This window comes from Eucalyptus grandis, chromosome 7 (genome assembly GCF_016545825.1).
Source record: "Eucalyptus grandis isolate ANBG69807.140 chromosome 7, ASM1654582v1, whole genome shotgun sequence".
Lineage (NCBI taxonomy): Eukaryota > Viridiplantae > Streptophyta > Magnoliopsida > Myrtales > Myrtaceae > Eucalyptus > Eucalyptus grandis.
Genome location: NC_052618.1, coordinates 51,027,326 through 51,040,320, shown reverse-complemented (window position 1 = coordinate 51,040,320; position 12,995 = coordinate 51,027,326). Strand labels below are relative to the sequence as shown.

General features: G+C 40.2%; 1 protein-coding gene across 2 annotated transcripts; it reads left to right on the top strand.

Moving 5' to 3' along the window:
• Nucleotides 1-6,179: 6,179 nt before the first annotated feature.
• Nucleotides 6,180-12,634, top strand: LOC104430065 (protein ZINC INDUCED FACILITATOR-LIKE 1). 2 transcript variants are annotated; one of them, XM_039318103.1, is made up of 18 exons: nucleotides 6,180-6,383; nucleotides 7,970-8,207; nucleotides 8,429-8,469; nucleotides 8,858-8,918; nucleotides 9,014-9,116; nucleotides 9,199-9,301; nucleotides 9,427-9,480; nucleotides 9,579-9,641; nucleotides 9,781-9,830; nucleotides 9,929-10,004; nucleotides 10,170-10,376; nucleotides 10,712-10,799; nucleotides 11,033-11,118; nucleotides 11,268-11,375; nucleotides 11,526-11,570; nucleotides 11,676-11,764; nucleotides 11,928-11,971; nucleotides 12,192-12,634. In XM_039318103.1, the coding sequence occupies exons 2-18, from the start codon at nucleotides 8,060-8,062 to the stop codon at nucleotides 12,281-12,283; spliced, it is 1,458 nt and encodes a 485-aa protein (XP_039174037.1). In that variant the 5' UTR covers nucleotides 6,180-6,383; nucleotides 7,970-8,059; the 3' UTR covers nucleotides 12,284-12,634. The 2 variants fall into 2 exon arrangements, with proteins under 2 accessions (XP_039174037.1, XP_010041138.2); XM_010042836.3 differs by lacking the exon at nucleotides 6,180-6,383 and adding an exon at nucleotides 7,645-7,774.
• Nucleotides 12,635-12,995: the final 361 nt, after the last annotated feature.

Below are 12,995 nucleotides of genomic sequence, written 5' to 3'. Positions count from 1 at the left end.
CCGCGTGGGCCTGGGCCCGGGCCCGACCCCTCCTTTTCTTTCTTTTTTCTTTCTTTTTCCAAGCGGGCTCCAAGCCCGACCCTTTCTCTCCTTCCTCTCTTCCTCCTGCCCACGCCCGTTTTGCAGGAAAGGTGGTACAAAGCAGGGGAAGAGGCAGAGGATCGCGAGGGTAGGTGAGCGTGATCTGATGGTCGGGGCTTGGCCGGCCAGCAAGCTGGCGATGGCCGAAGCCATGTGCGCTGGCCGCTGGCCTTCAAAAGAGGGGAAGAGGAGCGAGAGAAGGGATGGATTCTTGGAGGGTAGCCGGAGAGGAGACGGACAGAGAGCTTGAGAGAGAGCTCGAGAGAACGGAGGGCGAGCCAGAGGGAGAGAGTGAGACCGAGAGAGCGTTTCGGCATTTCTTGAGATCCGCCCGTTGCTCATCATCCGAACTGGGTAAGTCTCCCGAATGCCCCGTTTTAGGAGGTGTCGGACCGGAGCTCCCGACCGACCAGTTCGCGCGAGCTTCGGTCCCGCTGGTCCTTCGTTGATTTTGTTGTGCGTTCTGGTATGTTTCGATAGGAACTTAGGGCTGTGTTTGAGTCTCGATCGCGTCGGAAATCTCTTAGTTGGTCTTGACCGAGCCTTATCGTCCTTGAGTTCATACCCATGTTAAATTTGGTGTGATCTGTCTCTGAGTTGGTCTGGAATGTTGTTTGTGCGTCGATGATCGTTGCTTGGTCCGAACAATAGCCCCGGACGAGCCTGGGTCCTCCCTCTAGCTAGCTGGTGCATTCTATCTGTTTGATGAAATGTCAAAATGAGATTTGGAAATGGTTTCTGGGAGGTTCGTTGCTGTGATATTTTCTTTGTTCGAGTTTGAGTCCCTTCCATCGTTTGTTTGCTCATGCCGGTGTTAGTACTCGAATCGACGGGGTTTTGGTTATACGAAAATTTAGAGTTCAAAAATCTAATCTTTAGCCGGAAGCATTACGGCAACGGTGATGATCTCCGGCCAACTAGTGGCCGGCGGAGGTTCGGCGGTTGTTCGGGGCTGCGTCGTTGTTTGGCTGAGTTTCGATGAGGCCATGTTTTGGGGAAGAGAAGACTTCGGGCGTGCAGAGGCGATGCACGAGGGAGAAGAAGACCAAAGTGGGGGAAGAATAATAGAAAAAAACAAAAAAACAGAAGAAAAAAAAAGAAAAAAATAGCAGCAAAAAGTTAAAAAAAAAAAAGAAATAGGGAAAAAGAGAGCAAAAGTTGACTTCGGGAAGGAACAGTGCCCAAGATGGAGCAGCAGAAAAAGACAAAACAATGATAAGACAAAAAGAGAAATAAAGAAAGGAAAAAAAAAAAAAAAAAAAAAAATCTTTTGTTTATATATATATATATATTTATATATATATATATAAAATATATATATATATAAAATGAAAAAAAAAAAATCTTTTTGTTTATCCAACGTGGGTCGGACCTGGGCTCGAATTGGATCAGCGGGCCGGATTGAGTTTACCCGGTCCAAACCCGTTTTCCTGAATATAATAATATTAAATATTCAAAAATCAAAAATTTTAAAAAAATATAAAAAAAAAAAATTCGAAAATAATAAAAATTCAAAAACTCAGAAAGCATTAAAAAATTTGACCTTTTTTAAAGATTAAAAAAGTTACAAAATTACAAAAATCCAGTTTTTTTAGGAAAATTCTTAAATTCTTTTTTAAATAGATAAATCCAAAAAAAAAAATTCTAATTTTTTTTAAAATTTCCTCAAAAAGGTTAAAATTAATCTTTAGAGTATTTTTTTTTTTGCTAAAAATAGGAAGTTTTTCAATTTGGAATTATGCCCAAATTTGACTAGGCCTTTAGGGTTTTACCTTAGGGTTTCACTTATCCTATCCCTTTAGTCTAGTTAAGATTAATATTTATCTCTTCCCTGGTGTTAAATTTTTGCTATACCATGATGTGCATTTAATGCTTTTCTTGATTGTTGATTATTATGTTGATGATTGTGCATATGCATAATCACTTCACTTGTTAGCGGAGATGCTTAAAATCAATCCATACTGCCTAGCAAGAATTTTTTTTTTTTAAATAAATAAGATTAGATACCGAAATGGTATTAATTGGTTAATTAGTGTAATCAAATCCCCAATCCTAGGTTCCCTAGTTGTGTAGAAAGTGAGATATACTCTCATGTCACACTTAGTTCTAGCCGACCCCAATAAGCTAGTAGAGACTCATTATTTAGAAAATTTTCAGACCTTCAATTTGAACACCTAATATCGCACGAGATATAGGCTTGAGAGAGCCTGTGCCTAAACATGGGTCATAAGCCCGATCTTTAGACAATACCCCTAAACCTATTCACTTCCCCGAGGGGTAGGTCACGACAAGTTTAGTTCTAAATTTTTAAATTTTGCCAATTATTGACACCTAAATTTTACTATTTTACTTAAAACTTAATTGTGTACAAGATTAGGAATTAGCCACTAAAAAAAAACAACAACAACAAAACAAAAGAAAATACAAAAAAATTAAGTAATTTAAAAAAAAAAAAAAAACGAAAACGAGAGACTCCATTCTCTCTTTCTTTTCCCCACGCGCAGGCCCTTGTGCGGCCCATCTTCTTTTCTCCCTCGCGTGGCCCACGCACGGCCCATCTTCCTCTTCTTTCTCCTCGGCTCGGCTCGGCTCGTGCCCAGCTTTCTTCCCCCCTCCTGCTGGTCTTCGCTGAAAAAAGACCTGCAAGAAGAGAAAAAAACAGAGTAGCAGAAGTTGCAACAGCATAGCGAGAGCAAGAAGATCAAGGTTCGGCGCGATCCGCGGGTCGGGGAAGTAGACCGATCGACCAGCTGGCACGGCAGGAGGTCTTCGCTCGGAATACCTGCAGAAAAAGAAAGGACAGAAGTATAAGACCGAAGGAGGGCAGTAGAGAGCGAGGGGGGGCGGACCCAAGACAGAGAGAAACAGAGAGAGAAGGGGGTTCTGGGCTGCTTTTTTTTTGGGTCGAGAGAGAACAGAGAGTACCGAAGAACGAGTTGAAGAGGAGCTCGTGGAGAGAAAAAACCAGAAAAGAGGAAAAGAAGAGACCCAGCACAGAGGACCGAGAGAAGAGAGGAGGGGGAAGAAACGGAGGGGAGGAGGCGTCACCGTTGCAGGCCTCTCCGCCACCACCACCGTCGCCAACGAGCCACCCAATCGACGCCGTTCGCCGCCATCTTCCCCAGAATCCAGATCTAAAGCAAGGGGGAAAAAAAGAAAAGCGGCGAGGGAAGAGAGAAGAGACGGAGAACCGGGAAGGGAGAGATATCCAAGAGAGAGAGGTCGAAGGGGAGTTGTGGCCGCCATCGGTGGTCCGTTCGTGAGTTGCGGTCCGTCGCGGCTCTTCTCGTTGAACCAAGTAGGTCTTCTTTACTCATGTATGCTCCGTTTTTGTAGGGCGTCGGACCAGAGCTCGTGGACGACCTGTTCGCATGAGCTTTGGTTCCTTCGGCGCCTGTAAATCTTTAGCCAAACCTCTGTGTGTTGCTGGTCGTTTTCCGAGAACCCTGGTCCCATTTCGAGTCTCGGTTGAGTCGGAAATCCAAACATTTGGTAATGCTCGCGAACTGTTTGTATAAATGCCTGAGTGAAGCTAGCATGACTATTCTTGAACCCTCGTCCATTATACGCGCCCGCCGTTGATAGATGCGTTTTGTTGCTGTTCCGCACGTTTTTGTTTCGTCCATTTCGAGTTTACTAGCCATATGTTGTGATTCGGGCTTATTTTCATACAAGTTGGGTCTCGTCTCCTCCCTGTCCGTATCCGTATAAGTGAGAGAATGGGTCTCGGCTCGGCGGCGGCCTGAGCGCGAGCGGTGTCGGCGCCGGTGAGGATGGGTAGTGAGGCTTGTTTAAAAGGGCATTGGTTTAGTCGACGAGCTTCGGTGAAAAGAGCATAGGAGAGAAGGTGGCTTCGGGCGTGCAGAGAATGCACGAAGAAGAAGAAGATGGGTAGAAAGAAAAAAAAAAAAATGTAGAAGTGGGAAAAGACAAAAGGGAAAAGAAGACGTTCGGAGAGGAAAATTTGTGGGGAAGAAGGCCAAAAGGGATGAAGTTAAAAAAAAAGAGGAAAGAAAAAGAAAATTGCAGAAAAAGTGAAACACAAAAGCAGACTTCGGGAAGAGGAGCCGCAGAGAAGAGACGTAGTAAAAAGATGAAATAGGAAAAGACAAAAAATCGATTAAAATATTAATATTAATATAAAGAACGAAAAAAACAAAAGAAACAAAAAATGGGTTTTAAGAAATCGATTTCGTCTTTTCTAGTTTTACTCCGAGTTTGTGTCAAGCCAGAGGACCGGATTGGGTTTACCGGTCCGGACCCGTTTTTCTGATTATAATAATATTTACTATTAAAAAAAATATTAATATTAAAAAGAACAATTTTTTTTTTTGAAAATCCGAGTTTTTTAATTAAAAATTAAAAAAATCAAAAAATTGGAAAATGTCAGAAATTCAATTTTCTTTTGAAAAATTTTACAAAAAGATTTTATAAGCTTTTTTTCTAAAAAAAATTGGAAGTTTCTTAACTCTAGAGTTGTGCTTAAAAATTGACTAAGCCTTTGGGGCTTTACCTTAGGGTTTCAACCGTCCTTAGGGACAATTGTCTTTAAGTGCACAATATTGATATGTGGAGTTTGGCTTCTCTTTAGTCTAGTCAGGATTAGCATTTGTCATTTCTATAATATTAATTCTTTGCTTTCTCGTGCAATTTATTTAACGTTTTCCTTAGTTGCTAATTGTTATTTTAATAACTGCGCACCCGCATGATCACCTCGCATGCTAGTGGATAAACATAAAATCAATTTAAATTGCCTGCCAAAAATCATTTTGTTAAAATGAACAAGATTAGGTACCAAAATGACACTAATTGGTTAATTAGTATAATCAAGTCCTCGACCCTAGATTCTTTGGTTGCGTAGGAAGTGAGGCACACTCCCATGCCTCACTTGGTTTCTAGCCGACCCCAATAGGCTAGTGGCGACTCATTTTGTGCAAAATTCCCTAAGAATATTCTAATGTCACGCGGGGTATGGGCTTGGGAGAGCTCGCGTCCAATCATGAGCTTTAGGCCCGTCTTTTAGGCAATACCCCTAAACCTGTTCCCTCCCCCCGAGGGTAGGTCGCGGCACCAATTTAATCCTAAAGCTTTGTGGAAAATCCAATGTTGTAGTTTTGGCTAATTTTCATCAGAAATTGTTGATGTGGTAGTACACCATGTAGAATGATCGATGATAATTAGACTTTCACGTTAGTGATTTAGAACAAAAATTAATTAATCGGAAGGGTTACATTATAATTTTGCGCGAAGGTTCAAGACTAAATTAATATCCACATAATATGTTCGGGACTGATTGGGTTATTTTCCCCTCTATCATGCGGGTTAGAAGTTACAAGCATCACAAACATACAACTTAACTTTGACAATAATCACATTTTGCTCACATGAGTTGTCAATTAAAATTAATTGGAAAAATTATAGGGCTGATTAGTTGCTAAGTTTATGTTGTACAATATCTTTATTTTGAGAATCAACTAGATTCTTAACCTAAGATAGGGCATATCCTAGAATAGTTTTTTTTTTTTTTTTGGTAATTTTTTTCTCTGTACAACTATATATATTTTGTATTAATTCAGAAAAGATATTGAAGAGCGAAAAACATCTCTATTCATCACATTGGACCATCTCATGACAAACTCGTTGTCCACAAATTGGTGCCACAGAATTTGTATTGGGAAATATTCTTGAAAGCTAATTTCAATGAATATTGACTGTCTGATTATGCGAATCTCATATAAAATCACATGATCCAACGAAAAGGCTCATATTCAATGGACGGATGTGCACCGATCCTCCGAGTATTGTTTTATATTGTGGGGTCCACTTGTGTCCAAACAACACAAGTAAGCGAATTCCAATTACTTTCGCTACTATTCCAAAATGGTTTATGGTCTTGGACCACAACAAAACTTCATCCGGAGAGGAAATTTTATCACTGAAGTTCTAAAATCCAGAAGATAATTTGATCTCTCCTAACTCTTCCTATCCGAATTTCATACATTTACTTAGAAATTGCAACTTAAATTGTTTTTTTTTTTTTTTTTTTTTTTTCGACCTAGGAATCCAAGCGCGCACTGTATCAACGGATATCCTGATAGGCTCGGGATAACGGGAAGTAAACCCCGGGGCGACACTAGCGAAGGACCTATCACATTGACGTTGCACTTAAGATCCCGTACGGCTAGTGGGATTCGAATTCCTCTCCTCTGGCAAAGGATTATGGGAGCACCTATCGAACTGGGCTACTGCAGACGGTGGTTCAACAGGAATTATTATTATTATTATTTTTTTTTTTGTAAAAGGTAAGAATACAAAAATTGTTTTTGTTACTGAAAACTCTTTAAAAAAAGTCAAGGTAATGTGTTTTGACTGTGGCCATAGTTTTCAATCATGTCTTGTTGGCCACAACAATCATGGAACCCATTTCTTGTCGTTTGTCCCGTGAATAAACGACAGATGAATTGACTAATTAAAGCACATGCATTAACTCAAGAGACGTGCCCTAGATCGCATCTACCTCCTCCCCCATGCAAAATTCCAAAAGGACCATCTGTCGTTTTGGATATGAATGTCTGCACCTTCTACTAATCATGTCTCTCCACACCTTTGACCTTTTTTCCCTAATTCATTACGACTCAATCATGTTGCTGTCGGTCTTTTAAAAATTGTTATTTTGTAGGCTGTTAATAAAATTTTTTATTGGTCGGCCTCCACTGATTTTCTCGAATTGACCTAAAACTATCGTCAAAACTGGTTACACATGCCAATTGTAAGCCTGTTTTTTTTTTTCGAATATCACTATTCAAGACAGGTCAATTCATTTTTGAAACGTAATGTCAAGCACCGTCCTCCATTAAGGTACTTAGATTCCAAAGAAGAAAAAACTTAAATCAGTAATGTATGAAATGTTTTTGTAAAAAATATTATTGACGTCTTTAAATAACCCATCTCTTTATGAGATATGAGAGTTCTACTTGTAGTTTGCTTTTTCGGGATTTTGGACCTAGTCGTAATATATTGATTGCAATGCTGTCGTGTCCTACGAATCCTAATATTACCTGCTTTCTTATACTCTGTGTCACTTTGTATTATTTTACTAGTCAACTTGACGGCGGCCGAGTGTCTTGCATGTTGTCGTTGGATGCACGTCTCAATATACAAGTCTTATTTAGCGTCTGCTAATAAGTCGTCAAATCACCTCATATATCAATTTTGTAAATAATCATAATAATCAATTTTACGTGCTTTTTGTGAATCCAGTTAGATGATTTTGTCTGGTCATTTATCATAAACAATAAATCTGCTACTGGCCCGATTATTATTTTGATATCCAGAAAGATCCCTCCTGATAGTTCAAACACTAAATCATTTTTTTAATATCATGGACTAAATAAAACGCAAACCAGAATTGGAGTGGGTGGCTGGACATTAATGGGGACAAGCAGATTCCGCAAGATTTCAATTTGTAGGTGCCAGTTTAGATCTTACTCACTTGCCACATTTGCTTAAACGAGAGAATCTGATGTGTGATGTGTGCAATGACGACATTTGGAACAAGTTGGTTCTCACATTTCCTTAAATCATCTCCTTCAGACGTCGCCAGGCTGATCGCTTTCCATGTTTCACCTTTAAAAGCCAACCATATAAAATCTTCAATCATAGACTCCAAAATCTTTTTCTTTTTTCATTCAGGGTATGTGATTCAAACCTCTTTTTCTACATGAAATGATCTGAAGTTACAATCTATATCTTCAGCTGTCAACATGAAGCATCTTACCGTCTTCACGCCATCCCACTCTTGGATTATGCCTTGAAGTGGAGAATCATATATGACGTTACGTGGTTCTGTTTTTCACTAACGCTTTGCGATTATTCTCTCTTGAAGCAGATTTTCTGCGTGGGAAAAAGAAGGGCTTTCTATTTCGTTTGTTCAGGAGCTGAATTTGGCGGGTTCAGCTCTCTGTTGAGGTTGATATCAATGGCGGAGGAAGAACAAAAGGAGGCGTTGTTGCAGAAGCATTACTATGAGAATTGCCCCGGCTGCAAAGTCGAGAAGCTTAAGGAATCGCAGAGAGGCTTGCCAATTCGCGAGCTCGTGTCAATCTGGATCGTTGTGCTCTGCAACGGTAATGAGCATGTATAGCACTATTGTTGTTCATGAGCTTTCTGTCAACTTTTTGATTTTTGTTTTTTTTCTGGGTTCATTGAACTTAGCGAGTGTCTGGACATAAGGACGACGATAATTCACATGATTTTTTGGAGTTAATTTGTTTGGAATAGTTCAGTTTTTGATGTGAAGTTAAGCTGGTGATGTCACTGACCAGTGTCTTGTCCTTTCTCTTTCCAGCGCTGCCAATATCATCCCTATTTCCGTTCCTTTACTTCATGGTAAGTTTTTACGTTTTATACTTGAGTTTTAAGTATGATGTACGTATAACTGTTCTGTCTACACTAGAGATATTGTGTCCTAAAACTGTATGGTTTGGGATCTGTTTTCTCAAATATCGTCTCTCTAGGGTCCAGATTGTTACTTTTCGGTCAACTAGAAATTTTTTGCTTTTGTTGCATATAAAATGAGCAGGAGAGAAATGAACATTGTTTTATCTAACTTTGAAGCATCAGAGTTGGCTGTTATGCGGTCACGTGGGATGGCTAAACTCGTTTAAAACGTCCCACTACTTTCCTCGGTAGATAATTGTGTAAATGACTTGAAGCATATGATTTAGCCTCTTCTGCTCAAGAAGTCTTCGTTTGTTTGTTGAATTTCAAATGGCAGATTAGAGATTTCCATATCGCCACAAGAGAGGAAGACATTGGGTATTATGCCGGTTATGTAGGTGAGATTATCCTGTTGCTTATCTGTGTTCATTGCAGACTCTCTGGTTTGTTTTTTACTATACTTTCCACTAACGACCTCCTTGCAATCTGGAAGGTTGTTCATTCCTGTTTGGTAGAGCCTTGACGTCGATTTTCTGGGGAGTTGTGGCAGATCGATACGGCCGAAAACCAGTCATAATTATGGGAACAATTGCTGTGTTAGTATCAGATCCCCATTCATTTTCAGTCCCCAGTGACGAAAAATTTCTCTTTTAACAATTAAGATTCCATTAATATCAGGGTTATCTTCAACACTCTCTTCGGCCTGAGTGTGAACTTTTGGATGGCCGTTGCGATGAGGTTTCTTCTAGGAAGTTTAAATGGTTTACTCGGACCGATCAAGGTAAGATCTTGTACTGATACGTCGTGGCACAATTTCTTTTTCAGAAACAAATAAGCTATCCCTTCTTATTTTGTTCCGCAAATTTGCGATCATACTGATATACGTATCTCATAATTTCATAACAGGCTTATGCAACCGAATTGTTCCGTGAGGAGTACCAAGCGCTAGGAGTATCGACCGTAAGATCTCCAAACTTTGTCAAAACCTTTTAGCTCTCAATACAGGTTCCTGGTTTTTCTGCTAAGTAAATAAAGCTGAGAGTTAGATTTGGACTCAGGTTAGTACAGCATGGGGGATAGGATTGATTATCGGTCCAGCTCTGGGGGGTTATCTTGCCCAGGTACTTCTGATTGATCACATCTCAACGCATAAATTGAGTATTCCAAAATCGATGACAATTCAGACACACATGTAAGAAATGCTTCTCATCTTCGATTGTCCTCTGATGTTCCTGCTTGTTCTATTGATTTTCACTTCAGCCCGCAGAAAAGTTCCCTTCGATATTCTCCGAAGAATCGGTGTTTGGAAGGTGAGTGGGGATTGCTTTCTTCTACATTAATATTGCAGATCCTATCAAGTGATCATCCACACGAACTTTAAACATTTGATTTCTTGATTTGGATGCAGATTTCCCTACTTCTTGCCCTGTCTCACCATCTCGCTTTTTGCAGTGGTAGTTTCTATCGCATCCTGCTGGCTTCCGGTACACACTTCACTAGATTCAATTCATGTTTCTCATTCTTGATCTGGAAAATAGTTTTTTTTTTTCCTTTCATCAGACATTGTCTCTGCATAACTTTATCTATGAAAGGATTTGCAACAGCTTGCTGCGCTGTACTGAGTGCCCAAAAATCTGGTTTTATTTCAGGAAACATTGCATAAGCACCACGAAAATAGCAAGCTTGATGAGTCTTGCAAAGATGTGGAGACTGCCTCCCTCGAGTCTGGTGTGAAATGCAAGACACAAAATATCGAAGGAAAAGCTTCAAAAAAGTCTCTTCTTCGTAATTGGCCCTTGATGTCGGCCATCATGGCGTACTGCATCTTCTCGCTTCATGACATGGCTTACTCGGAGGTAACGTTCTTAGTCCTTCATTCACCGCATTCTAATTGCATGAGTGCAATGATTTCAGTACTCATGGTGCCGAGTGCTTCATAGCGATTTGCTTAAAGAGCAAAAATTGCTTTTATTGTGGACGAAGATGAACTTGTAATCTGCAGTGCGGTAGGCAGAAGACATTCCTTCTGTCCCAAGAAAATTATTTCGACTTGTTCTTCAGAATTTTATCCTAGTTTAAAGTAGTTCTTCGGAATATGGCATCAGCATATCATGCCGGTTTCCAAATGAGTCCATTTTGTCCTTTACTTCGACCCTCTCAGTAGCCTTTCTGTTCTACTTTCTCTTTGTAGATCTTCTCGCTGTGGGCCGTAAGCCCCAGGCGACTAGGGGGTTTAAGCTACACGACTGAAGATGTTGGAACTGTTCTTTCCATCTCAGGTATATACTCCAGTTTCTTCCTTGCATGTCAAGATAAATTCGTTCATGAAAATAACCTGGTGGTCACTATAACTGCAATTCAAACGAAACTTTGAGATGTGGTGGTCCATATTGTTGATATGAGCTCTGCCTATTCAAAACTTAGTAGTATGGTGGTCTATTATCACTGAACGTATCTCTGTACTTGTTCAACGTATTTGCCGGGTTTGCTGATTGCTGAATTCCACTGTCAGGTGCCGGCCTTCTTGTCTTCCAAACGTGTTTATACCCATACGTGGACAAACTTCTTGGCCCCGTTTTAGTAGCCCGCATTTGTGGGGTATGTTTTCAACATTTCATAACTTGAACTCGAGCACCTATTTGTGAAAAACATTTTTCTTTTGCTGTTTTATCTCCGGCTATTCATGGTCCATTTGATAAAGGGACAATAATCCCCTGCGTTTCCTTCACACAAATGCTTGAATGCAGATCTTATCGATTCCGCTCTTGTCGAGCTACCCTTATATAGCCATGCTGACCGGGCTAAGTCTCTCCATAGTGCTGAATTGCGCATCAGTCACGAAGAATGTTCTATCTGTGAGTATGCCTTTACACTATGCTACAATATATATGAAGCTAATATGCACAAAAAAAACAGTAGAATTACTTTTTTATGTATGGAAAAGAGAAAAAAGCAAAACCTCTGTTCATACCTAGTTCTGACTGTCGAATTTTGCATGTCCATAGATTTCCGTCTTCACCAGCTTGTTCCTTCTGCAAAACAAAGCCGTTGTAAGCTTCTAATTATCATCTTCAACGCGTCTGATCTCTATTAACATCCTCGAATATACACCTTTCTGATGAAGGTTCGACTTAAGTCTGAATCTGAAATCGCAGGATCAAGATCAGAGAGGAGCTGCTAATGGAATCGCGATGACTGCCATGTCTATCTTCAAGGCGGCCGGTCCAGCTGGAGGAGGCGCAATGTGAGTTCCTCTTAATTTTTGTCGGCTTCCATTATATCACTAAGATGGGACAGTAAGCATTCAATCATTATAAACTCATCACCGAAAACAAACAATTACTTCTGCATGCTTAAAGGGTAGACTTGATTATTGTTCTCATCCGTGGACTCGAAATCTTTCACAGATTCTCTTGGTCACAGAAGCGTCAGGACGCGGCCATTCTCCCAGGTAAACTGAACTTTTCCAATTCTGAGATGGCGGCTCTGGCCTTCTTTGTATAACCATGACTAGCTCATCTGCCTGTCATCTGCTAAAAGAAAAGGCATTTACAAGAAGATGTGTATAGGCACGCATTCACGATGCACAATAACGAGAAATAACTCCAGATAGACCACGCTTGAGCTCTCAGCCGACTGAGGAACTTAAACGATCCCGTGGCTATGTGCAGGCAACCAGATGATCTTCTTCATTTTGAACGTGGTCTTGGTGATCGGGGTGCTGATGACGTTCAAGCCGTTCCTCGTCCAGCGCCGTCACTAAAAGAGAGTAGAATTGAACCTGCACGAACTCTAAGTACAGCGCTGCCAAAACTCAGAGCAGAGCTTGCAAACTATCAGCTGCCATTCGATTCTTTCGCAAGCCGAGTCGAGTAGAGCTTGTCTCCTATAGACCTAATCATGGTTCTAAGGGGTGTGTTAGGACCTCCAGGCCGGAAGCACAATTTAAGCGGCTTAGGGTAACTCCTTATTTGGCCCGATCATTGTATTTAGAGCATAGTACATAATTTATGTCATGGGCGAGCCTAAATATGAAAGTCTAGGTACGATACATCAACACTTTCTGACCGTTGATCAGGTCTAGTCTATGGTTTTGTTACTTGATTCAAGAGTATGCTCTTGGAGGCACCCCTTATTCTCTAGGAAATTACTAAAAAAATCTTAAAACTATGGGTTAATATCCTGAAAAACTCCAAACTAGTATTCCCGTGATAAATTTACCCCAAACTATTTTTTTGAACAATGAAAAATCCCAAACTGGTACACCTGTGACAAATTTACTCCGATTGACAATAAAAAACCCTAAACTAGGTACATTTATGACAAATTTACCACAAGTTAATTTATTCGACCCCAAAAAATCCCAAACTGATAAATTTGTAACAAATATACTATCCGCTAAATTAGATTAATACCACAAAAAATCACAAAAATTGTAAACTGTGACAAACGGAGCATAAAATCTCAAATTGGTA